Below are 27,480 nucleotides of genomic sequence, written 5' to 3'. Positions count from 1 at the left end.
ATACTAAGAGATTCATTTAGAGACATTAGAACTTCAATTTACACTCGGTCGGACACATAATCCCAATTTTATCAAGTCAGCGTAATATAAAGAATATTCAAGAGCGTATGTAGCGAACTGAAAGAATGATGCGAATTAAGCTCTAAATTATGTATGCAAACTTACCAGATGGTGTAACAGATGTAGTCGTGGGCGGTGTTGCCGTCGTCACAGACGGACCGGTTGTTTGTTGCGTGCCAGTCGTGGTTCCAGCTACAAGATGTATTATTTCAAATATATATTTCAGAAGTGTGCCATCTTTTCGTCAAAACGCCCGTTTATAGATCGATTATGCATGTTTCGACCTTTATTAATTTTAGGTTAAAACACAAGGCGTGCTAAACTAAAAAAGTTGTCCTTTACACCGTTCGCCTTACTGCCATGGAACGTGTTCTCTTTATACATCTCGTTTCTCTATTGATCGTTTAATTAATTGCATATATTTAATCAGATAATTGTGTTACACAATTAATATCACGTTTAACATGGGCACAGGCTAAAATTAACATTGAGATATTGGGTGATGATGTTTTTCTTTGATGTTTGACTAATAATACATGTCCATAATTTAAAACAAACAAGGGACAAAATTGTCACAAAACCAGGTTTTCATTGTGAAAAAAAAATCTGATAAAGGGAGAAAACTCAAACTGAACTTTTGAAATGAACAAACAAAATAAACCCCCTTTGTAAGTTTGTTTTTAAAAAAAATCTATTTTTAGTCGTGGCGACCTTGACATTGGAGATATTGACGTGATTCTTTCGTGCGACACACCGTCCCATGATGGTGAACAAATGTGCCAAATGATTTTAAAATCTCACAATGAATGACATAGTTATGGCCAGGACAAGCTCATTTATGGCCATTTTTGACCTTTGAACTCAAAGTGTGACCTTGACCTTGGAGATATCGACGTAATTATTTCGCGCGACAAACCGTCCAATGATGGTGAACAAATGTGCCAAATGATTTTAAAATCTGACAATGAACGACATAGTTATGGCCCGGACAAGCTTGTTCCGCCCGCCCGCCCGCCCGCCAGCCCGCCAGCCAGCCCGCCAGCCAGCCAGCCAGCCAGCCCGCCCGCATTCGCCAATCTAATTACCAGTTTTTTCCTTCGGAAAACCTGGTTAAAAATGAAGCTTCAGTATCATGCATACATTTTCGACCATTCCAATGGAGAAACAGATTAAAAACGATTGTCCTTAGGAATAAATTACACATGTTCGTAGATTCAATCCAATTATCGGGATTTCTATAAGTAATATATTGCATTTTAAATATTATTGCGTTATAATATAAAACAAACCGACAGTCAAACGTGTATAGATGTATATAAACTTATGTTTACGCTCGTATAAACGAAACATTGTTTGCGTTTTTTTTAAAGTCAATAATTTGATTTAGGCTATGGTGTCTTATTTACTTGTCATCTGTTTCCATTATACTGATATACCTTCTATTCAACTAACTGTTGCTTTAACATTTTGTGATACGTATGATGTAAGATCGAACTCGTCGTATTTAAATGAACACCTGCTTCTTTTTGAGTTGTATTTTATCATAGCAACTACGGTTGTTACAGGCCCTAAACAACCATTTACGCCAGGGTCTTCTAATGTAATAGATTCATTAGGTGATTTTACTTTAAATGGTATATCAAAGAACTGCACTTCTTTATTTGTACTAAGCAATCCGCATATAAATAGATAGAAGCAATGACTTAAACCCATGCAAACTGGCTGTTTATTTTATAAATAAGTATTACTCATGTGTAACTGATACCACTATTGCTTAACAAATACTTCTACAGAAGTATTCACTCTCAAATACTTTAATGGTAGTTTAGCCATTCAGAATCTACAAAGTTGATATATGAATACATAACTATTCAATGACTTTAATGTAGATACATTAGATTTATTCTAGCATTTTTTATTTTAAGGCTTGAATAGATATTTAATATAAACGAAAAATGTATACACGGGAATTTCGACGCGAACTTGTAATCGGGACCAATTATAGAATGTATATTATTTAAAAAATACTTATACAAAAAAAATCCCAACATTCCCCAACATTTATTTGTTAAAGAAGAAAGGTTGTATCAACATCACAACATCAAAACGACTTTAAATATTATTTACCTGGCTTTGTAGTTGATGGCGATGGTGTAGTTGCTGTCGAGGAAAATAATGGTTGTGTTGTCATAACAGCTGAAGTTGTGTGTACAGCTAAAACAATATGGTTTTAAAGAACGATATAACTATTTATATCATGGACGTCGCAGCATGCTGTTAATCGCGTCAACAAATACTGTTATCAGCGAATAGATATGTAATGTAAAATCAAACTTTTCAATAACATGTTCAACATGACATCCAGTACATACATTAAACTTGCAAACAAACTATTTTACACCAATATATAATCTGTTTTACAAAGTACAAAGTGCATTAAGATTCATATTTAAGAATACAAACAGCGTTCTTAAATATTAAACATGAAATCAATCCTTAAATAATTTTACAAATGTTGTTTATTAAATAGTATAACAACTTGTTATTTATGTATGAATTGATAATGGAGTATTCACTTTGATGATAATGTATACGCCTATACGTTAAAACTTACAGGGCGTTGTGGTGCTTGCTGTTGTTAATTGCTCGCCGCATAACAGAGCGGTGATCGGACCCAATCTGATTACGTTGGCGTCTGGAGACTTCTTTATTGTGACCGTAATAGTTACTACCTTCTTGCCATTCCTTGGATGGCTCACAACAGCAGTGTCCTGTTTCATTTCCGGTTGCGTCTGATACAATTGTATGACAAAGAGAGATAAGTTTTAAACAGTACCATGATCTACATTTACTGTGATTTGCGCTTGTAAAAAGATGTCCATTTAATATCAATATATAGGTTATTGTAAAAGTATGTACATACCTCAGTTTGAATCGTGTTATCGTCGTATGTAATGTTGACGGATACAACTGCGTCATATGGTTTAATATGTAACTCGTTCAATTCTATTGGTATAATGTTAATCTTGACTACAGCCATGTCTGTTTGATCAGGTGTAAGTTGTGTAATTCCCCCGGCCCGGTTAAACGGATCGAACCCTTCAACGGTTTTGCCGTTTACGTCAATGGTTGTGAAACTTGGTGCAACGTCTTGTTCTGGTCCGCCCATCACGCAATTTTCTATCAATTTCAATCGTAAATGTATGTTTAAAAGCGTGCAGATGGATATTTAGTCCATGTCTATAATTTAAGACTAAGTAATCGCAAGAAAACTTAATATATTCATCGTATATATCAAAAACAACCATTTATGACGCGTAACTTGCAAAGCATGAAACATGTTGTATATATTAAAAAAACTGATAGTGAACTTGATACCCCCACCGATACCTTATCACAGCGAGTGTTAAATACAACGTATATTACAATTGCAAAAGTCATGCTCGAGAGAAGGATATTAACTTCTCAGTTTTGTTATCAATTTAAATCATATAATACATGACACACATTGGACAAGCTTAACGGAAAAACTAAAAACGATCATACTAAGAGATTCATTTAGAGACATTAGAACTTCAATTTACACTCGGTCGGACACATAATCCCAATTTTATCAAGTCAGCGTAATATAAAGAATATTCAAGAGCGTATGTAGCGAACTAAAAGAATGATGCGAATTAAGCTCTAAATTATGTATGCAAACTTACCAGATGGTGTAACAGATGTTGTCGTGGGCGGTGTTGCCGTCGTCACAGACGGACCGGTAGTTTGTTGCGTGCCAGTCGTGGTTCCAGCTACAAGATGTATTATTTCAAAAATATATTACAGAAGTGTGCCACCTTTTCGTCAAAACGCCCGTTTATAGATCGATTATGCATGTTTCGACCTTTATTAATTTTAGGTTAAAACACAAGGCGTGCTAAACTAAAAAAGTTGTCCTTTACACCGTTCGCCTTACTGCCGTGGAACGTGTTCTCTTTATACATCTCGTTTCTCTATTGATCGTTTAATTAATTGCATATATTTTATCAGATAATTGTGTTACACAATTAATATCACGTTTAACATGGGCACAGGCTAAAATTAACATTGAGATATTGGGTGATGATGTTTTTCTTTGATGTTTGACTAATAATACATGTCCATAATTTAAAACAAAAAATGAAGCTTCAGTATCATGCATACATTTTCGACCATTCCAATAGAAAAACAGATTAAAAACGATTGTCCTTAGGAATAAATTACACATGTTCGTAGATTCAATCCAATTATCGGGATTTCTATAAGTAATATATTGCATTTTAAATATTATTGCGTTATAATATAAAACAAACCGACAGTCAAACGTGTATAGATGTATATGAACTTATGTTTACGCTCGTATAAACGAAACATTGTTTGCGTTTTTTTTTTAAAAGTCAATAATTTGATTTAGGCTATGGTGTCTTATTTACTTGTCATCTGTTTCCATTATACTCATATACCTACTATTCAACTAACTGTTGCTTTAACATTTTGTGATACGTATGATGTAAGATCGAACTCGTCGTATTTAAATGAACACCTGCTTCTTTTTGAGTTGTAGTAATCATAGCAACTACGGTTTTTACAGGCCCTAAACAACCATTTACGCCAAGGTCTTCTAATGTAATAGATTCATTAGGTGATTTTACTTTAAATGGTATTTCAAAGAACTGCACTTCTTTATTTGTACTAAGCAATCCGCATATAAATAGATAGAAGCAATGACTTTAAACCCATGCAAACTGGCTGTTTATTTTATAAATAAGTATTACGCATGTGTAACTGATACCACTATTGCTTAACAAATACTTCTACAGAAGTATTCACTCTCAAATACTTTAATGGTAGTTTAGCCATTCAGAATCTACAAAGTTGATATATGAATACATATTAAAACTATTCAATGACTTTAATGTAGATACATTAGATTTATTCTAGCATTTTTTATTTTAAGGCTTGAATAGATATTTAATATAAACGAAAAATGTATACACATGAATTTCGACGCGAACTTGTAATCGGGACCAATTATAGAATGTATATTATTTAAAAAATACTTATACAAAAAAAATCCCAAAATTCCCCAACATTTATTTGTTAAAGAAGAAAGGTTGTATCAACATCACAACATCAAAACGACTTTAAATATTATTTACCTGGCTTTGTAGTTGATGGCGATGGTGTAGTTGCTGTCGAGGAAACTAATGGTTGTGTTGTCATAACAGCTGAAGTTGTGTGTACAGCTAAAACAATATGGTTTTAAAGAACGATATAACTATTTATGTCATGGACGTCGCAGAACGCTGTGAATCGCGTCAACAAATACTGTTATCAGCGAATAGATATGTAATGTAAACTCAAACTTTTCAATAACATGTTCAACATGACATCCAGTTCATACATTAAACTTGCAAACAAACTATTTAACACCAATATATAATCTGTTTTACAAAGTACAAAGTGCATTAAGATTCATATTTAAGAATACAAACAGCGTTCTTAAATATTAAACATGAAATCAATCCTTAAATAATTTTACAAATGTTGTTTATTAAATAGTATAACAACTTGTTATTTATGTATGAATTGATAATGGAGTATTCACTTTGATGATAATGTATACGCCTATACGTTAAAACTTACAGGGCGTTGTGGTGCTTGCTGTTGTTAATTGCTCGCCGCATAACAGAGCGGTGATCGGACCCAATCTGATTACGTTGGCGTCTGGAGACTTCTTTATTGTGACCGTAATAGTTACTACCTTCTTGCCATTCCTTGGATGGCTCACAACAGCAGTGTCCTGTTTCATTTCCGGTTGCGTCTGATACAATTGTATGACAAAGAGAGATAAGTTTTAAACAGTACCATGATCTACATTTACTGTGATTTGCGCTTGTAAAAAGATGTCCATTTAATATCAATATATAGGTTATTGTACCTCAGTTTGAATCGTGTTATCGTCGTATGTAATGTTGACGGATACAACTGCGTCATATGGTTTAATATGTAACTCGTTCAATTCTATTGGTATAATGTTAATCTTGACTACAGCCATGTCTGTTTGATCAGGTGTAAGTTGTGTAATTCCCCCGGCCCGGTTAAACGGATCGAACCCTTCAACGGTTTTGCCGTTTACGTCAATGGTTGTGAAACTTGGTGCAACGTCTTGTTCTGGTCCGCCCATCACGCAATTTTCTATCAATTTCAATCGTAAATGTAGGTTTAAAAGCGTGCAGATGGATATTTAGTCCATGTCTATAATTTAAGACTAAGTAATCGCAAGAAAACTTAATATATTCATCGTATATATCAAAAACAACCATTTATGACGCGTAACTTGCAAAGCATGAAACATGTTGTATATATTAAAAAAACTGATAGTGAACTTGATACCCCCACCGATACCTTATCACAGCGAGTGTTAAATACAACGTATATTACAATTGCAAAAGTCATGCTCGAGAGAAGGATATTAACTTCTCAGTTTTGTTATCAATTTAAATCATATAATACATGACACACATTGGACAAGCTTAACGGAATAACTAAAAACGATCATACTAAGAGATTCATTTAGAGACATTAGAACTTCAATTTACACTCGGTCGGACACAGAATCCCAATTTTATCAAGTCAGCGTAATATAAAGAATATTCAAGAGCGTATGTAGCGAACTGAAAGAATGATGCGAATTAAGCTCTAAATTATGTATGCAAACTTACCAGATGGTGTAACAGATGTAGTCGTGGGCGGTGTTGCCGTCGTCACAGACGGACCGGTAGTTTGTTGCGTGCCAGTCGTGGTTCCAGCTACAAGATGTATTATTTCAAATATATATTACAGAAGTGTGCCACCTTTTCGTCAAAACGCCCGTTTATAGATCGATTATGCATGTTTCGACCTTTAATAATTTTAGGTTAAAACACAAGGCGTGCTAAACTAAAAAAGTTGTCATTTACACCGTTCGCCTTACTGCCGTGTAACGTGTTCTCTTTATACATCTCGTTTCTCTATTGATCGTTTAATTAATTGCATATATTTTATCAGATAATTGTGTTACACAATTAATATCACGTTTAACATGGGCACAGGCTAAAATTAACATTGAGATATTGGGTGATGATCTTTTTCTTTGATGTTTGACTAATAATACATGTCCATAATTTAAAACAAAAAATGAAGCTTCAGTATCATGCATACATTTTCGACCATTCCAATGGAGAAACATATTAAAAACGATTGTCCTTAGGAATAAATTACACATGTTCGTAGATTCAATCCAATTATCGGGATTTCTATAAGTAATATATTGCATTTTAAATATTATTGCGTTATAATATAAAACAAACCGACAGTCAAACGTGTATAGATGTATATGAACTTATGTTTACGCTCGTATAAACGAAACATTGTTTGCGTTTTTTTTTTAAAGTCAATAATTTGATTTAGGCTATGGTGTCTTATTTACTTGTCATCTGTTTCCATTATACTGATATACCTACTATTCAACTAACTGTTGCTTTAACATTTTGTAATACGTATGATGTAAGATCGAACTCGTCGTATTTAAATGAACACCTGCTTCTTTTTGAGTTGTAGTAATCATAGCAACTACGGTTGTTACAGGCCCTAAACAACCATTTACGCCAAGGTCTTCTAATGTAATAGATTCATTAGGTGATTTTACTTTAAATGGTATTTCAAAGAACTGCACTTCTTTATTTGTACTAATACCAGTTAAACCCTATGTTTGAAACATGCAATGGCCTACTGCATTGCTGAGCGATCTAAACGATCTCTGTCCACTTGTTAGTCATTCATATCCAAACATAATTAACAGAAACAAAAGGCCCTTTGTAAACCAATCTTGTGTGAAGTTATTTTTATGCTCCTTGAAAATTTTCAGTTTGTCCTTCCTTCCTTACTTCCTTCCGTCACACTTTTGTTACAGTTTCTTTTAGCGCCTTAAATATTTTACCCATCTCTTACATATTTGACATGAAGGTACCTTGCATGGACCTCTACCTTTTGATGAGGTTTGAGGTCACTGGGGTCAAGGTCAATGTTACCATGGCTAATAATAGATTTTCCGTCACACTTTTGTTACAGTTTCTCATAGCGCCTTTAATATTTTACTGATCTCTTACATATTTGGCATGTAGGTACCTTGCATGGACCTTTACCTTTTGATGAGGTTTGAGATCACTGGTGTCAAGGTCAAGGTCACCCAGGCTAATAATAGATTTTCTCAAGGTTAAACAATTTGTTTCCAACGATACTTGTTTGCCATTGCTAGAATCACTCAAAGTTTGATGAATCGCCTCAACACTCAATTACTTTTAATCAGCATATGGTCAAGCTTTTAGTTGCCAATAGTTTTCTGATACTGAATTCTGTCAGTTTGTATCTGTCAGGTGTTCAAAGGGTAAAACTCCTATATGATGTTGATGTGTAGTTGTTCACATTAATTTGTTTAACAATAATTATAATGATCTTATTAAACTAATGCTGATTGTTCAGCTAATTTAACCTGTCATTTAAGCAGTTTATTGCAAAATTGTGTTGTTCACATTTCCTCTTTCAACGCTTGTTTGCAAGCTGTTATGACTGAGAACGCTGAAGAATAGGGCGGTTTGTTTGTGAGTCGGGTTGTTAAACATGTTTGAAAAGCTTAATTACCTTATATTTATAAACATTATTTTGAAAAAGTTTGAATAAACTTGACATAATCTTGGCCAAGTTTGACTTTTGGTCATGTTTATAAAAACTAAGTCACCAGATGAAATGGCTTTACATCAGATATAACCATCATCCATCATTATGCTTGGATGATGGGACATTTTTCCTCAGAGGATTTTGTTGATATTGATCAATCAGAAACAATGTATAAAAACACCACGTTAAGTCGGTGTCTATCAGCAATCATTCATGGATTAACCTGAGAAGATGAATGTTCTCGATTGTGATTCTGAACTTATTTTATAAATCAAACTGTTCTGTCATAGTTGGTACAGCTTTTATTAATTTATTGTTTTTATGCCCCCGAAGGAGGGCATATTGTGATCGCACTGTCCGTCCGTCTGTCTGTGTGTCCGTCTGTATGTCCGTCACACTTTGCATTTAGGTTTTGAAAAATGCTCATAACTTTTATGTCGCTTCAGATGTAACATTCATATTTGGTATGCATGTCTCATAGGCAAGGCCTTTCCATACGCACACAAATTTTGACCCCTTTGAACTTGACCTTGAAATTATAGGGTCTGCGTTTAGGTTTAAAAAAATGCGTTTAGCTTTCGAAAAATATTCATAACTTCTATCAAAGCGTTCATCTGGGACATATGTCATCCTATGGAGACAGCTCTTGTTTATATAATTATTATTATATTAGGGATATACCGTAGTTTTGGTGTTGTCCATCCGTCCGTGCATCCTTTTGTCCATCTGGAACACTTTTGTGTCCAGAGTCATATCTTCAAATTTGTTTGGCCTATTTTATAGGTATGAGTGTATATATGGATAAGAGGATGATGAACCCCGAATGTAACACAAACCTTATATCAATAACGGAGTTATAGCGTCTTTTAACTGGAAAATACCCTTTTAGTTTCCAACAATAGATACCCAAACAAGATGAATACAAGAAATGGTCAGGAATTCAAGAACAATTAAAGAACCATAAATATTATCCACATCCACTCCGTAAGTGTTTGACATACACATTTGAAAAACAGTTAATGTGTACATTTTCATGATACAAATACAAGAAAGTTTTAAGAATGATTCTTAAATACAGTTCTTTATTGGCTTTGATTTCTCATGAAATCATGAACTGCGTTTCACAAGTTTCGGTGTAGGAATGTTCATGCATTATTGAATGGTCCTGATTCGCAAAAAAACACTTTTCAAGTGTAAAAATCATTATACAAATTCAATATATATTCAAAATATGTTCATGAACATTTTCTGTGTAGCTCCGAATACTCATTAAATTCTGACCTGCTCATGTATCATGAACTGTAATTCTTAACAGTGTATCAAGGACAGTTTATGAACATTTAAATGTTCCATATCAATTTATCAACTCATTGTGATAAATATTTACGAAAACCATATTTATGAATTTATTATGTATTTTTAATGAAATAAAAGTGGCTTGCAGAGGTACATAATCTTTATCCATCTCAATCTTTCCCTGGACAATTTTTCAACAGCGTGGACAATTACCGTGGTCTGAAGGTGGTTCCTTGTGATTGATTGCAGTGACCGCAGACCACCGCGGACGTTATCGGGAAATCAATCTCACGGTGGACAGTAGTTTGTGGTGAATACAGGTAAATGCATAGTTTCTTCATGAAGTTTTACTTGATGTTTATTAAAAGAATTGTTTTTGTTAACATTTCGAAAATGTTTTCTCGTTTTTGTACATACAGCTTGCCAATAATTACATATAAACATTGTACATGTTAGTATTTTAGTGATTTCCTGTTTCTATTGTTACATGTATTGATTCGAATACACATTCGAGACCTTTGCAGTAAGTATTCAATTCATTGATATTTTAATGAAAACAAATCAGTTGTTATTTTGGCGAGTGACTATGTATATACCCGTTTTATTCAGTAACAAGTTCATTTCATCACATACTTAAAAGAAAAACGTAATCGAAGGAATATTGTGATAAATATTGATTTATTCAGTAAAAAAGATCTGTCGGTTTGTAATTAGTTTCTGTGAATGTCCCATTAGAGTTTCTTTAATTACCAATTTATCTACTATCAACATATAGGTTTGTTTTGTGTAAATAGATGTGAACATCAAAGTCTAGCTCAATCTTTTATTAGATATTGTAAATTGATAAAGAATTCAAATTTTCAATCATTTTTTTAAAGTAAAAAACTATTTTATTTGTATTTTAATACGGGGACATGTACAATTCAACTCTGCACATGTATTAAAAACTAATTTGTGTAATATTATGTATTTAAATAAAAGTTTATTATATAAATAATAAAAAAATCGTAATCGTTGTTATCATGTCCTTATTCTTGGTCGTATTTGAAATAAAAAGGTCAACAGTTTTAAAAAAGCTCGATGTGATATTATGACTCATTCAATTCACTGCAATTTCTTATCATCAATTCTTATGGAGACTGTACATATTGTATATACATGTACATTTAATTAAACAGTGATTTACATGAACATCAATCGAAGCGAAGATTTCTATGTTTTACTTAATGATATGCATATTAATATTGTGATAAATATCGATTTACATATTATAATTAAATCATTAGTGATCATCATGTCAAGATTACTTCGTAAACGTTGTTTACATATGTATTGAAATAATTTGTTATAAACAAGGCACAGGTATACAAATAGTAACTTGCTAACATGACACATGCTCTTTTTGCATGACTATGATCTTAAAATATCACTGATTTGAATACTGTCAACGTCTCGAATTTACACATGTATTCTAAGCAAAACAGGTCACAATAGAAACAGGAAATCACTAAAATAGTCTGATATGAAATCACATACAACATTTTTTAATGAAATTGGTGGTGAGCTATATATGTTCACGAAGGAGCGAGCATTTTCCAGATGCTAACAGAAACAAATCTGTAAATAAAAACAAGTGAAATTTCAAGCAGAAACATTATTGAAACAAAACATGAAGCATAAACGTAATCTATATTCACGCTCCATGTAAGACACTTCAACTGATTCTTAAAGATGGTAAATATAATATAAAAGAGTGGAATAAATGACTATTTTTATATGAAGTATTACATACAAATAAAAACAATATATCTAAATGTACATGTTTATTCACATGTACCTGTAATTCACCGCAAATTACTGAGGCCGCGGTGGTCCACCGCAATCCCTGTGTTCCACCGTGATTGCAGTGGTCCACAGCAAGATTTATTGCCTGATAATGTCCGCGCTCGAATTCTTTTCATATATTTGATCGAGACGGTCACTGCGATGTCGCCATGGCGACATCACTGCGTTCCATGGTGTATTGCGGTGATGAAATTAGTTGCCACGCTGGGCTGAATCACTGTGATGCGTGGCGGAAGGCAGACATCGCGCTAGACGTAGTGTATGCAGCAATCTTGTGAACACTTTAGAGAAGTTACATTTGTTTGTAGTGATCATGAAACATGGCCAGATTTGTTTTAATGACACCTTATGACAATTGTTTTGTTCCATTAAATCATTTGGCTGCCAGGAGGTTTGATACTGTCTTCATATAGCTTCAGTAATATTTGTAGAGCAGGCCGAATAAACAGACATGTTAAACTTCATACATACTTCTATCTTCTTTATGATTAAAAATACTTCATTACTTTTATGTGATAAAATTTAAATGGCCTTCTTAATGAGCCAATTTTGCTGAGCTAATTTTCATTAAACTTGATCAGAACAATTCTTCCAATAATTATGTCTCAGCAAAAATCAAATATGATTATTTGGTGGTAAAAAATAAGTCTGCAGCCACATTTATTTCCAATACATTTCCAAAGCCGCTCAGAACTGATCGGTTCCTGTGGATTTTAAAAGCGTGCTTCATGGGTTTTTGTCTAATTGTTAATTAATTTTTACAATACGTAACAGCGAAAAATTAGGTCATACCATTTATTAACAACAAAAAGCTTTTAAAAGATATAGGGCGTTAATTGCAGTAGGTGTTGGTGAAAGATTATAAGTTTTATCAATGAGATCAAAGATAACAAATGCCTTTTTCAGCACAGTTCTTAGCTGCATCACACGCACACTGATTATGGGTATAATTACCCTAGATTTCTGGTCTTATTTTGCATTATATAACTAAAGATACAGAAAAGAAATACAAAACAAGAGTGAAAATTAAATGAAAGCATATACCGTATTTTTCGGGGTATAAGACGCGACTTTTTTACAGACAAAAGCTACATGCGTCGTATGCCCCGGAGCGTCTTTTGTTTGTACAAAATCATTTTTTCCAAAGTCAGAATGTCAAATTTTTAAGTAAGAATTGCATAAATCCGCGAGTTTGATAACCAGTAAGTTTCGCTGTTTTTGTAACACAATTTCATTTTACACCGTGTCGGTTACACACTACTAACGATACTATTGGGGTACTATACAGTACCATAACGTCAATAAAACAATGCAACAAAAAAGTAGTCGTCTGCTAAATTTATTTTACGAGCTAACCTTACGATTTTTACAACAATTTATTACAAGCGTTTATTGGTATGCCTGCGATACCACATGTCTGCAAACCTGAGATCTCAAATACCCTTTAACCATCTGCGATAGATGAACGAACATAATCTCTCCATGGGAGATGATGTCCCCAGTGTGGATTAAAAGCGTTTATTGGTAAGCCAGTTACACCACACGTCTGCACACTTGTGTTAAGATTATCACGATAAGAATATTAGCCCTTCTCATAACAGGCCTCATTTTAATATTCATCATAAATGCTCGTGTTACCAATTTGAGAATGCCGGTATACTTTATGCTACAAAAGTTGTGCAAACAATACACATTAAAACAAACAAACATCCCTATACAATTTTTAGAAAATGGTAAAATTATTTTTTTATGAAACAGCAAATGTTGCATTTATAGCCTAAATGCAGTTTCATACACAATAATTGTGTTTTATTTCATTTTGTTGTATTATCAAATGCGCATAATTAAATTTGTATTTTCCAATTTTATTGCTAACGCGACGTTTATGCTAGCCACATCTATTCCTCATATACTTTTCTATGTTCTGTTGGAAAGCGCGCGAAAATTAGCGTGGGTGTATATACTGTTGAAGAAAAAACTGTGTAGCGAGGAGAATGCTGTATCTTTGACGTTACGCTCATTTAGGTAGTTTATTATTGAAAAAGATAATGTTCTGTGTACTGATTTACAGGAAAATCTGGTCAAGACTGGACTTAATTTTGGTAATTGTGAAAACATGATCAGCAGTGTTTAGACTGCGATGTTTTGACAAAACAGATACAAATGTGCGAATGCAACGGCTTGCGGATATGGTCAATTATTACCGGTAATACATTGTTCTGAATGACGTTGTTGTTTAAATTAATGCGCTCAAATAAATTTAATGGAGTAAGTATATAAAGACAATGAACATGTGAGAGAACAAATGACAGCATCATTTTAAGATGAATCTTCTTTCTTAAATAAAACACGAAAGAGGATTAAACATTTAATGGATTAACATGGGTGAATGCATATTGGGGAATATTTCATAATGATTTATGTGCGTCGTGTACGCCGGAGCGTCTTATGTATGGAACACAATGTTAAAAAATAGGGGATGCGTCTTTCATTCCGGTGCAACATACAACCCGAAAAATACGGACCACACGCAAATTATCTGTACTAATTTGAAACATGTATATGCAGGTTCTTTGAACAGACCTGTTTCAGTGGTTTTTCAGACATTGTTATTTGATTCGATTATAATAGTATCGGGAATCATCGCACTTTTGCTTAGAAAATTGGTTAATATGATTATCTAATTATTGTTAAATTAATTAAAATTAGTATTTATCATGGAAATGTTTAAAACACATTAAGAATCTATTATTGGCATACATAATTAATCTCGCCAAATTTCTTCATCTTAAATATTTCTAGTAAAAATAAAATTCCAGTTCACCAAATTAACGCTGTCCCGTTATTATTATTTAACGATCCTTTTACTGACTGTGAACTGACCCTGAAACCATGCAGTCTTGAATGGAATGCGCTGAAATGAGGTCACGATTCCACTACTGGAAGGACTGCTAGTTTATACTTTAAAATGATTTACGTTCAATTTCGAAAACCATTTATAATATTTTAGGCAAAACGAATATCATGATAGGGACTAATAATACTTTTATAATCTAAAATATATTTACACAGAATGCAATATGGTAGTAATGATTAAACATGAGAACACAGCTGTCAAGTCATAACACTCTGGCGCTGACAATCTTTTTAATATAAAGGGGCACACACTGTATTGATGTCGATAGTTGAGTGTAAAACTGTTCAATTCTTTAAGCCTTTTCATAAAAGATAACATTGTTTTATGCTGATCAGACAGTTTACATAATTGCAATATGCTCTGTAGTATCCCTGTTCATGCTCTTTACTTCAAAATAAATAAAAAGTCAATAGAATTATCTATTATTGTAAATGTGATAAATGTTTGTATTTCTCACATGTTTAATTTAAAAAAAAAATATGGCCTACTGACAGGATTTAAAAAAAATTTCATTGGGCACTTCCAAAGGTCAGCTTAGGTGGGTTAAACAGCTACACCCAAAACAATAGCGTTAATTTTGCAATTCAAATGGCTAATAAGACTTAAATACGGTGATTACCTTCTGTTGACCTCTTTGATCCCAATGCAACGATGTGGGTAACATCAAAGTCGGTAGCTTTTTGTTCAGTCAGTGTGTTTTGGAAGTATGGGCTTGATGCTGTGGAATTGGCTGCATCTATTGCTGTTAAAATATTCCAAGCCATTTCTTCTTTACGATCTTTGGAGGTGCTGTTATTAATGAACAAAAGTTTGTCTTTACATCGCTTTCTAAGCACTTGAAATGCTTTTTGTCCTGCATCGTCATTATTTTTTTCCCCTTCTTTAATGTAGTTTATCATTTTTTCTTCCGTTTCCATGTGAGTCCAAATGACAAATGTATATGCATCAACCCCTTTACCAAAACAATTGAAGAAGAATTCAACACTTTCCACCAATTCCTTAGTAAACCGATCTGGGCGAAGCACTAAGCAGATAGCATTGAAGCCTGGCAATGTCAGTTCTATACACCTGGTTATTTGTTGATACACATTTTTGTCATTGAAAGAGGTCTCACAAATGCTAGGTGTGTCAACAACAGCTAATCTTCTTCCAAATCTTTCTTCGATCTGCAATAAGTTTGCAACTTGTGTATCAAACTTGATCAACATGCAAATACAACTTTTAAACAAGTTTGTCTTACCAAATAAGAAACATAATTGTAAAGGTTTCTTAATGCTGATAGCAGTTGCCATGGGTTTTTTTACCAGGTTTTCAACAAAGTTGAATATCATTGTAAATACATTTGGAATGTTTGGGATGGGCAGCATAAAAAAGGGGGGTTACTGGTCAATATATTTGGTCAGTGCTTTCTACAGGCCATTTTACGATCCCTCGCCCGGGGCACTTGAAATTCGAAATCAGAGTCCGCAGGGCACTTAAATTGCAATTTTCTGATCAATGTGTATTTTCAGTAACTGCAACTAGGCATTCTTCAGATCAAAGCGATATCAACTTCGCCTAAAATTGTGTGAACCGATTTATGATTCTCTGGCAATTACGTCATGTATCTCTTTACCCACCTAAAGGCAGATCGTCGTTGTAATGGAAAATGGATATTGACCAATGCGAGCGCACGCTTTAAATGAGCGACAACACTCGTAAGCAGTCATACCTGTACATGCAGTAAGATCATGCAGACGACGAGTGACGTAATTTTCATAAGTGTCTGATTTTATGGAAGTTTGTTGGCTTTGTTATCTAACACACTCATCGGTTCCTACGGTGTACACCTCCACAATGAAATCTTGGCCACTTATTTAGAAGACTGATGATGGCAACCAGGTGAAATCCTCATGGATATTGTGCATTTTATGCATAATATTGTCAAAACATTTATTCAACACGTAATGCGCTTTAACAAATTATCGTTGAATTAATTACGCACAACTGTAAATGTTTCGTTCGATTCTCAAATGAGCATTATTCAATTTGTAATCAGAAACACACTTCCGAATTTTAATGCTAACGCAACATTAACAAATTCTAGCGTTAAATAAACAGTGCTTTATCCTTCGTCTCAATAAAAAGCGTGCGAAAATTATGCAGACATGTAAAACGTCGCATGGAAAGTGTGAGTGTATTTTGTGTTGTATAAAAACATGAACATTACGTCAGGCAATTTAAACGTTTTCAGTGGGGGAAAAAAAACCGCCCCGATTTGACATTATTTCATCACATCTTTATATCGTAACAAATGCCAAAATGTATTTGATACTTAAGAAAAATGGTGAAAGTTTGTGTTTCTTGAAATTCTTGAGCACTTTTATCTAAATGTTTACCAGAATTTGCTTTACAACTGAAATATACGGGATTATTGGGTAATGAGTAGCGACGGGAAAAATAGTAAGTATGCAGTAATAGATAGAAAGTATGGTTGATACGTATGTATTATGGAATCGATCGAGACGGGATTATGCGTATCTATGCGGGAAGGAGTAAAAACAATTTAAAAAAATGTTGTTTATCAATGACTTTATTGCTGTTTTTTCTTGAAGAGTCATAACGCACCAAATAACATCATTTCACTCTACAAATATATAAAACAAGAGGGCCTGAAAGGCCCAAAGTCGCTCACATGAGATAACAAGATATTATTGGGACAAATCTTCTGACCAAGTTTCATGAAGATCGGAAAATAAATGTGGCCTCTAGACTGTTAACAAGGTTTTACTATAGCCATATAAGGAAAAATGCCCCGCCCCCTGGCAGCCATGTTTTTCAACCAACCGGCATCATTTTTGACCTCTTCCAAGATATTATCGGGATGAATCTTCTGACCAAATTTCATGAAGATCGGACAGTATATGTGGCCTCAAGAGTGTTAACAAGATTTTACTATAGCCATATAAGGAAAAATGCCCCGCCCCTTGGAAGCCATGTTTTTCAAGCAAACATAATTATTTTCAAACGCATCCAAGATATCATTGAGACCAATCTTCTGACCAAATTTAAAGAACATTGGACAATAAATGTGGCCTCTAGAGTGTTAACAAGGTTTTACTATAGCCATATAAGGAAAAATGCCCCGCCCCCTGGTGGCCATGTTTTTAATGCAACCAAGACCATTTTCGAACTCATCAAAGATATCATTAGGACAAATCTTCTGACCAAGTTTCATGATGATCGGAAAATAAAGGTTTTACTATAGCCATATAAGGAAAAATGCCCCTCCCCCGTGGTGGCCATGTTTTTCAACCATTCGGCATCATTTTTGAACTCGTCCAAGATATTATTGGGGTGAATCTTCTGACTGAGGTTCATGAAGATCTGACTATAAATGTGGCCTCTAGAGTGTTAACCAGATTTAACTATAGCCAAATATAGCCATATAAGGAAAAATGCCCCGCCCATTGGCAGCCATGTTTTTCAAGCAAACGTAACCATTTTCGAACTCATCCAAGATATCAATAAGAAAAATCTTCTGACCAAATTTCATGATGATTGGACAATAAATGTGATCTCTAGAGTGTAAACAAGGTTTTACTATAGCCATATAAGGAAAAATGCCCCGCCCCCTGGCGGCCATGTTTTTCAACCAACCGGCATCGTTTTCGAACTCGTCCAAGATATTTTTGGGATGAATCTTCTGACCAAGTTTCATGAAGATTGGACGATAAATGTGGCCTCTAGAGTGTTAACAAGAGTTTACTATAGCCATATATAGCCATATAAGGAAAAATGCCCCGCCCCTTGGCAGCCATATTTTTCGAGCAAAGTTACCATTTTTGAACTCATCCAAGATATCATTGGGAAAAATCTTCTGAGCAAGTTTCATGAAGATTGGAAAATAAATGTGGCCTCTAGAGTGTTTACAAGGTTTCACTATAGCCATATAAGGAACAATGCCCCGCCCCCTGGCGGCCATGTTTTTCAACCAACCGGCATCATTTTCAAACTCATCCAAGATATTAATGGGATGAATCTTCTGACCAAGTTTCATAAAGATTGGAAATAAATGTGGCCTCTAGAGTGTTAACAAGATTTTACTATAGCCATATATAGCCATATAAGGAAAAATGCCCCGCCCCTTGGCAGCCATGTTTTTCAAGCAAACGTAACCATTTTCAAATGGATGTTATTTCACAGAAAAAAATGTTTTTGTAAGTAGCTTACATGAATACCTTACCTGTAATATTATGTTTGGCTTGTTGGGTCATTGTCACTGTTTTTCAGTTAACACCAAATTTTAATACTGTCCTTAATCTAGGAATTTATACAAAAATGAATGTTATTAATATTCCTTTTTTTATTTTTCAATATACAACACTTAATTTAACAATTGAACATGACTTCATAGAATCAACCGATTATTTGAAGCAGTAAAACACTGCATACAGCTGACCGTTTATCACAACATTGTGAAACTTACAAGAAATACAATGGAGGCGTGATAATAACATAAGGAATATTTTATGCCAAATTTCTATATGCTGAGCGTGATTCAAATACTAGTACATGACAATTGCTGGCTTCAAGTTACTTAACATTTGAAAAATCTTGATTGTATTAATCATATTAAAACAAATATTTAAAATATTATAATGCATCAAGCAATAATTTCCTATGATATGATGCAGATTAAATTAAAAAATATATTTTGGTAAGATAATTCATCTGATTTATGAAACAGCTCTTTTATGTTAAGCATTGCCAATTATTGTTTGCTTTGATAAATACTTGAGCGATTTTACTGTTAATGAAAGTTTTGCTAAACTAAAGAGTTGAGCTAAATTTTGGGCATATTTGCTATTATGATTGGTGTTTCACTTTACTGCTATTGGAAAATAATTCTGGTTGAAATAAATTAAATAGTACATTCGATTATTACCATAAAACTTTTGCAATATTATTTAATTTTATGTGATTTTTTGTCTTTGATTAAACAAACTTGAAATGAATCTTAATCAAAACGTGAAATTCATATTATTTTAAGATAAAAGTCACATTCGAAGTTTATTAGTTTAAAAAAGTGGACATTTGTGACTAGTTTTTGTCAGGAACAGAAATGTGTTAAATAAGTATTCAAACAAACTATGCTCCTCATAGCTACCAGGAATAATAATCGTTCTATAAAATAAACATACGCTGCAAAAACTTGCAGTAAAGACCCCATGTGTTTACACAATGGTCTGTTTATGTTAAGTAAAAATATATTTTACTATGCTTGATTTAAGCTGGCACTTATTGCCCCCTGGCGGCCATGTTTTCAACTAAAGGGCATCATTTTTTAACTCGTCCAAGATATTATTGAGACCAATCTTCTGACCAAGTTTCATGACGGTTAGACAATAAATGTGGCCTCTAGAGTGCTAACAAGATTTTACTATAGCCATATCAGGAAAAATGCCCCGCCCCTTGGCAGCCATGCTTTTCAAGCAAAGGTTACCATTTTAAAACTCATCCAATATATCATTGGTACAAATCCTCTGACCAAGTTTCATGAAGATCGGAAAGTACATGTGGCCTCTAGAGTGTTAACAAGGTTTTACTATAGCCATATAAGGAAAAATGCCCCGCCCCCTGGCGGCCATGTTTTTCAACCAACCGGCATCATTTTCGAACTCATCCAAGATATTATTGGGATAAAAGTTTCATGAAGATTGGACAATAAATGTGGCCTCTAGAGTGTTAACAAGATTTTACTATAGCCATATATAGCCATATAAGGAAAAATGCCCCGCCCCTTTGCAGCCATGTGTTTCGAGCAAAGGTTACCTTTTTTGAACTCATCCAAGATATCATTGGGAAAAATCTTCTGACCAAGTTTCACGAAGATTGGAAAATAAATGTGGCCTCTAGAAGACAGTGTTAAGGCGGTTTTACTATAGCCATATTAGGAAAAATGCCCCGCCCCCTGGCGGCCATGTTTTTTAACCAACCGGCATCATTTTCGAACTCGTCCAAGATATTATTGAGATGAATCTTCTGACCAAGTTTCATGAAGATCAGACAATCAATGTGGCCTCTAGAGTTTAACAAGATTTTACTATAGCAATAAAAAGAAAAATGCCCCGCCCATTTGCAGCCATGTTTTTTTCAAGCAAACATAACCATTATCGAACTCATCCAAGATTTCATTGAAACCAATCTTCTGACCAAATGTCATGAAGATTGGACAATAAATGTGGCCTCTAGAGGGTTAAGAAGACAAATGTTGACGCGCATGACGAACGACGCAAAACAGACAAAAAGGCGATCACAAAAGCTCACCATGAGCAAGTTGTGCTCAGGTGAGCTAAAAAAAGTAACCCTCAACTGACTTGAACCACTGACCCCTGAAGTAAAAGTCTATCGCTTACACCACTCAGCCATCTGTGCTTATACAATGAGTAGTGTATTTTATACTTTATATAAGCAATCCTCGTAGTATCACAAAATATTACAACAACAACAGAACTCTCCAAATTATTAAATCGTTTCGCCTTGCAACGCTTTATAATTTCCAGGTTTTTAAATCTTCAAAAGATGCATAATATGGATATTTTAGAGCATGGTAAATGTTCAGTATCACTGTTTCCTCACAAATATCATAACTACAACGAAAATTTGTGAATCTTAAACATTTTTTTTTTAATTTTATCAATTTACCAAAACGTGAAAAGGACCCTATAACTGTTATACTGCCATTATATTTAAACTCAAGTGAGTGATTAAGAGCCGTCATTGCCATCTTGTTTTCAACATACCTTCTTCTCATACTCTTTTGTAACAGAAACTGGGCTCAATTCATGATGAAATCCCTCCTGTCTTGTGATTCCCAGAAGTGAGTTTCCTGTTGCACTTTTGCCATGACCAGTATGACCAACAAGAAGGATTGTTAGATCTGATAATATATCATAAGAACATAATATAATCTGTTGATTAGCATGTTTATTTTCATATATTACAATAAATTTAGCCCTTTTGCTTTGCATTAAATTAACAAAGTATGCATGAGATAATTTTGATTAGAAAACCATTTTTGATTACCATGGGTACGATTCATTTGTTTTGGTGTTACATCTGGTCTAGGCCGGTCTGAAAATAAAATCAAAGTGCAAAGTGATACAATTATAATAATAACTGAAATAGACGAGAGGTTTTTGCATGGTTATTCATTTGTTTCACTTAAACCTTATATTGACTAATTTTGCCCCTCTCTTGCAGCATACAGGGCAACACATAAGATTTCATGTTAATTAGTTTTCACTACAAGCTTTTTGTAACAATTCGTTCTTTCCCTCAAAACTATTTGTCAATTAGTTTTTGACAATTTTATAAAAAAGCAAAACACACTTTTCTCCTCTGCATCCTTGTGTTTGGTAATTTTATGCTTGGCAATTGTGTCCTTTTGAATATTGTTAGAAACAGCCCTAGCCCATGCTGTTTTTACATTAACTTTCATACCAATGTTGCACGTAAGGTGCATTTCTAAACCCTCTCCATCAATTACAAGCGAGTGGCAATTATTTTTCCACAATATTTTTTTTCAGAACCGAATCGCCGCAGTCTCTTGCATGATTAAAACTGAGAGTATACTCTAAACAATGTCTTTTCCGGATGGTTTGGGTCGCGTAACACATTGTTAAATATGCGTAACACATTGTTAAATATTCATCATGACCCTGATAATTATGTAGCCATCAGGGATCATATTTTTTTTGGTTGTGTCGGTCCTAGACCAATTGGGGTCATGAAAGACCGATTGAAAATCCAAAACAGTCTGTCCGATTCTGTTTGCTAAAATTCCCATGTCATGAAATCAATTACACCGTGTACATGCTTACACACCCTAATGACATTCTTATCTCGATTAGGTGTGATAAACCATTCGCTGCAGTCTCTAAACCGGCCAGGAGAAAAAAACTTGTGAACAGCGGATGCCGATACATTTTCCACCAGCGCAATAATTCGGTAAACTAATTATGAATGAAAGTCTCTTTTCTGATCGACAGAACAGCCGAGAACAGCCGAAAGTTATTTTTATGGGCGGAACTTCACATTAATTAGTTCACAAGAAAAATAATATACATTGTATAACTACTTAGTAAAACCGTGTTAGAATCGAAATAATTCGTGTACTTAATAGTTTGTTGTTGAATAAATCACGACCGGAAAATTACATGCGTAGTTTCAAATGCTTCACTCTCGTGATTTAATCCCTATGCAACTAAACTATCGGCCGTGGGTTATTTGACAACTAATTATAACGTACACGAATTATTAAATTATTTGGATTGTTATTGTCAGTAGCCAACCTAGGCACAGACATTTGTTTGGTTCAGTGCATGTTTGTAAGCTATTATCGAGTCGACAACGATTTAAAACATCGGTATAGACTTACACGGATTAATAATATTGACAACGATAAAAAAGTCTGATTAAACAGCACACGAAACAACAATGAGATAGCAAATAATAAAATCAGTTGAGAAAACTTCTTCCGTTTAAAAAAAAGCCTAAGGAAATTTTACTTTTAGTTGTACATTTATTATAGCACCTTCATGAATGGAAAAATCAAAGGAATATATTTTAACGTAATTTGTCATGATTTCGGACATAAATTTTGGGATGCTTTTTCCCCATTTATATCCAGACCGATTGATGTTGTGGGAAAATATGATCCCTGGTAGCCATATATATTATAATGTATATATATATATATATATATATATATATATATATATATATATATATATATATATATATATATATATATATATATATTATAAGACCTTTGTATATGTAGTTAACATGTCCCTGATACGGACTCAACACAATGACCCGATTGCCAAGCACTTTTACATAAACAGCCACAGCGTCGTGGACTTCAAGGTCATGGGACTAGAAAAATTAAATGGATCCAACGAGTACCTGAAAACCATTGAACAACTTTGGAACCATAAACTGAGGATATTTAAACCATATGGACTGAACATTAAATACTAATAAAATTGGCGCGCAATCTGACGTTCAACAATATAACGTCTCTTCCTCTAAACATGATATGCTTCACAAATAAATGCCGCTGAAGAAGACCAAGAGGTCGAAAGCTACGGCAAATTTAATAAAAAAAGTTTAATTTTTTATAGACGGCTAGAAGCGACTTTGATGTATGTATATAGATCAATCAAATCGTTAAGGTCAAAGTGAATTGTGTGGATTTATTCGAGGTAGCTTTTGTATGTAGAATTCTGCATCACACCCACATCAATTAATGGGTGTTGGGCTTACTGAGATGATTAATATTTCTCAATAATTAAAAATTACTTTGTAAAAAAAGAAATAAAATCTGGCATTATATTTTCATTTTTTCAAGAATTTTTATATTGAAAAGTACAAAATACAATATCATTTAATATTTAATATTGGGAACAAAACAATATGTATAGTAAACAATAAGAAGGATGTTCTTTACAAAAGCAGTCCATACTTAAGTGTCAGTTGGGTCATGTGTTCATTTTATTTAATGATTTAAACACAATTATAGTGTTTTAAAGTGTTCATTTTTGCAAAAAATTTATATATAATGTCAGTAATTCATTTGACATCATTTCATCGTTTCCATACCTCTTTGTCTTCATGGCTGGTAAATAATGTCCCCGCATCCAAGCTTTAGTGAGGGATGAAGGGGCATTATTTGAGTATAGCCAGAGGCTGAGCATCTATAAATTAGCATATCCTTCTAGCGACTCGCTCTTTACAGAACCGGTTTAAACAAATTCAAAATCATTCAATTGAGCGAACCCTCTGACATAATCAACCACATTTCTCATAAGTTTAAAGCTAGGTGTTTTTTGTGAATACCCACATCATGGGAGGGGATCCAGTACATATGGGATTAAAAAAACAATCTCCATACACTATGAAAAAGGGTTGGGTTTATACATACTCACTAGCCTCCGGCTATACTCCAATAATGCCCCTTCGTTCCTCACTAAAGCTTGGATGAGGGGACATTATTTTCGTAAAGCCTTCAGCTTCACATGTATAAATTAGCATCTTTAAAGATAAAAAACACCTGCATAAATTACAATTAAAACATACCCAGTTAAAAAACAAATCAAAATGAATACTGAACAATAGTGTATGCAAGAAAAATACATTTATTTCCCCAAATTTCATTGTATATCAAATTTGTAGAATACATGTAAATATCAACAAATTAAAAAAGAAACTTGACATATGTAGACTAACAACCACAATTATTGACATCACTGTAACAATGATGAAGTATTCATAAACAGAGAACAAGCCCATCCTAATATTTAATTAAACATTATTTTGAAAACACACTGTTTACAAAACTTTTTGAATCAACAGACTCCTTCAAATAGAACTTTTTAAAATTCTTATCTGATGTCCGAGCTTTCTTTAGATCTCCCCCAAAGACACCAAGTACTGGTTCTAGAACCAGGAAACGGACTCGAGAGCATTTATATAAGCCTTAGGCTTTCAATGCAATCGAGCTAAAATAAATAGGTTTAAACTAATCAGCTGTACTTAAGAAGTCTTTTAGTCAACAACCTTTTGCATATGCAGCTGACGTAGAGGCACTTCGAAATGAATTTGCTTTAAAATAATCAGTGTTTATACCTGAAAGGTACAACACATTCTTCAGCCATCTAGCAATAGTACTAGATGTAACTGCTTTATGAGTCAGATAAGAAATGAACAATTTTGAAGATTTCCGAAGTTGTTTCGTAACTATAATATAAAACAACAAAGAATGCAAAATGCATAATTTTTCATCCTTAAAATGTTCAATCTTCATAACATAAGGTCTACCTAACTTGGTTGTTTTCAATAAATTAGGAAACACACAAATAAGTGAATCCCCTTCGTTTTTCATACAAGACAAATCCATAGAAATCAAAGTTTGAGCTCTAGGTGCATTTCCTAATGCCAAAGGTGCCAACACTTTAAATGTTAACATTTTTAATGATAAATTACACAATGGAGTCAAAGACTTTAAACAATTCAAAACAAGAGTTACATCCCACACAAACTGGTACCTAGGTACTGGAGGATGAGAATGAATAACCCCCTTCATAAATTTCTGTTTCCAAAATAGGGTAAAGTGTGCATTAACATTGATTTATGAGTGTTCAACACAGAGTATGACTTGTTAATAGACCTTAAATGCTCCAAGTATTGAAGTACAGTTACTTCAATAATTGGAACTGCCTCTGTATGGCCTGTGAGATGGACGTTGAGTCTTGGACTTCCACCATGGTTTACCTGATCCAATATTAAACATTGAGTCACAGGCTTTCAGGTCTTTTGTCACATCGTCTCCAAACAACTTGGTAGTGATTGGCATACAAACATTACATAATGATGCAATTTTTTTTCAGGTGTGGCCTAATACCATATATGCATTTAACAGAAATATTGTATTGAACTTGACCCATGAGAGTAGGGCATCTGCAATATATTCCTTCATTGAACTTTTACATCCGACTTTTTTACTGTTTCTGCCAACTTGATAATTGGAACCATAGCAGCAGTCAACATTGCCTGCACATCTTGCAGCCCCTTATCAGAGGCATGGCCTTTTCTATCCATAAAATGCCACACCTCTGCATTAACAAGAGGAGGGCAGGCCTTGTCAAGGTTCCCATGAATTTTATATTTAGAAACAATACCCTCAATGTTAAGGCGTACTACAAGCTAAATTACAGTAATCATATTTGCAAGGGAATCAGAAATATGTTGACCCTTTTCCATTGATTTGGTTTTGGGAGGCGACCATTCCTCGTCAGAATCACTATTGGAAAAAAGTTCTTTGCTTATTTTCCTTGCCACCGTCCAGCCATGTTCATTGTCCGAAATATGTTCATTGTCCAAAATGTCATCGCTATCAATTCGGACGTGAATATTCAGCCTCTCATTAAATGGCCTTCTGTCAAATTGCTCGAGTCAACTCAACCAAACTTTTGTTTAGTACCAAAAGGGCTTCAGGAAACAAATTATTTAAGTCCAATGTTTGTTTGGGTTATTTACTTTTTGAACAAGAAGACTTTTGGGAATCCTGTTTTGGTTGCTTTTTACTTTCATCCTTGGATTTATTGGAATTTTTAGAGGATTTTACAATCTTTTTTCCTTTTATGCCGTTTTTCAGTACAAACATTATCTGTACAAACATCAATTGCTTGGGGCTACGTACTGCGTATCGACAATGTCGAATCCCGAAAATTCTGTATCTGACGAGACGGATAGTCTGAGGACATCATCCCCATGAGTGCTGGTCATTTCAATTCCCAAAACCAAAGCTTTGGACAGCGTCCTAAAGAGCACTCAATATAAATTAAAAATCACCAAGTATGACTTACCGACTGAACACTGGTCAAAAAGAAGAATTGAATTAATCTACGTGATGTTGTCGCTTGGAGCGCTAAAACGATTATGAGAAATGTGATTGATTACGTCAGTGAGTTAAACCGGTTCGGTAAATAGCGAGTCGCTAAAACGATAATCTAATTTATAAATGTGAAGCTGAAGGCTATACGAAAATAATGTAAGTATTGGTGTTACTCCTCAAA

The 27,480-nt window shown here is 34.0% G+C and overlaps 1 protein-coding gene across 15 annotated transcripts in view; it reads right to left on the bottom strand.

Moving 5' to 3' along the window:
- The window catches only part of LOC127868294 (integumentary mucin C.1-like), a 56,601-nt gene that overhangs the window by 8,024 nt on the left and 21,097 nt on the right, over positions 1 to 27,480 (bottom strand). For 4 of the 15 annotated variants that reach the window (XM_052409954.1, XM_052409944.1, XM_052409932.1 and 1 more), the window contains exons 3-14: positions 21,926 to 21,973; positions 21,643 to 21,779; positions 15,477 to 16,023; positions 6,807 to 6,893; positions 6,023 to 6,279; positions 5,728 to 5,905; positions 5,241 to 5,327; positions 3,768 to 3,854; positions 2,984 to 3,240; positions 2,675 to 2,852; positions 2,188 to 2,274; positions 166 to 252 (exon numbers count right to left, since the gene is read on the bottom strand). In XM_052409954.1, the coding sequence (XP_052265914.1) occupies positions 166 to 252; positions 2,188 to 2,274; positions 2,675 to 2,852; positions 2,984 to 3,240; positions 3,768 to 3,854; positions 5,241 to 5,327; positions 5,728 to 5,905; positions 6,023 to 6,279; positions 6,807 to 6,893; positions 15,477 to 16,023; positions 21,643 to 21,779; positions 21,926 to 21,973 (2,037 nt within the window). Of the gene's footprint in view, positions 1 to 165; positions 253 to 2,187; positions 2,275 to 2,674; positions 2,853 to 2,983; positions 3,241 to 3,767; positions 3,855 to 5,240; positions 5,328 to 5,727; positions 5,906 to 6,022; positions 6,280 to 6,806; positions 6,894 to 15,476; positions 16,024 to 21,642; positions 21,780 to 21,925; positions 21,974 to 24,505; positions 24,525 to 27,480 lie in introns of those variants that run through there. The other 11 variants (XM_052410046.1, XM_052409993.1, XM_052409985.1 and 8 more) reach the window with 8 other exon arrangements.

Source organism: Dreissena polymorpha, chromosome 1 (genome assembly GCF_020536995.1).
Source record: "Dreissena polymorpha isolate Duluth1 chromosome 1, UMN_Dpol_1.0, whole genome shotgun sequence".
In the NCBI taxonomy this organism is placed as follows: domain Eukaryota; kingdom Metazoa; phylum Mollusca; class Bivalvia; order Myida; family Dreissenidae; genus Dreissena; species Dreissena polymorpha.
This window is presented reverse-complemented; position numbering and strand designations above follow the sequence as displayed.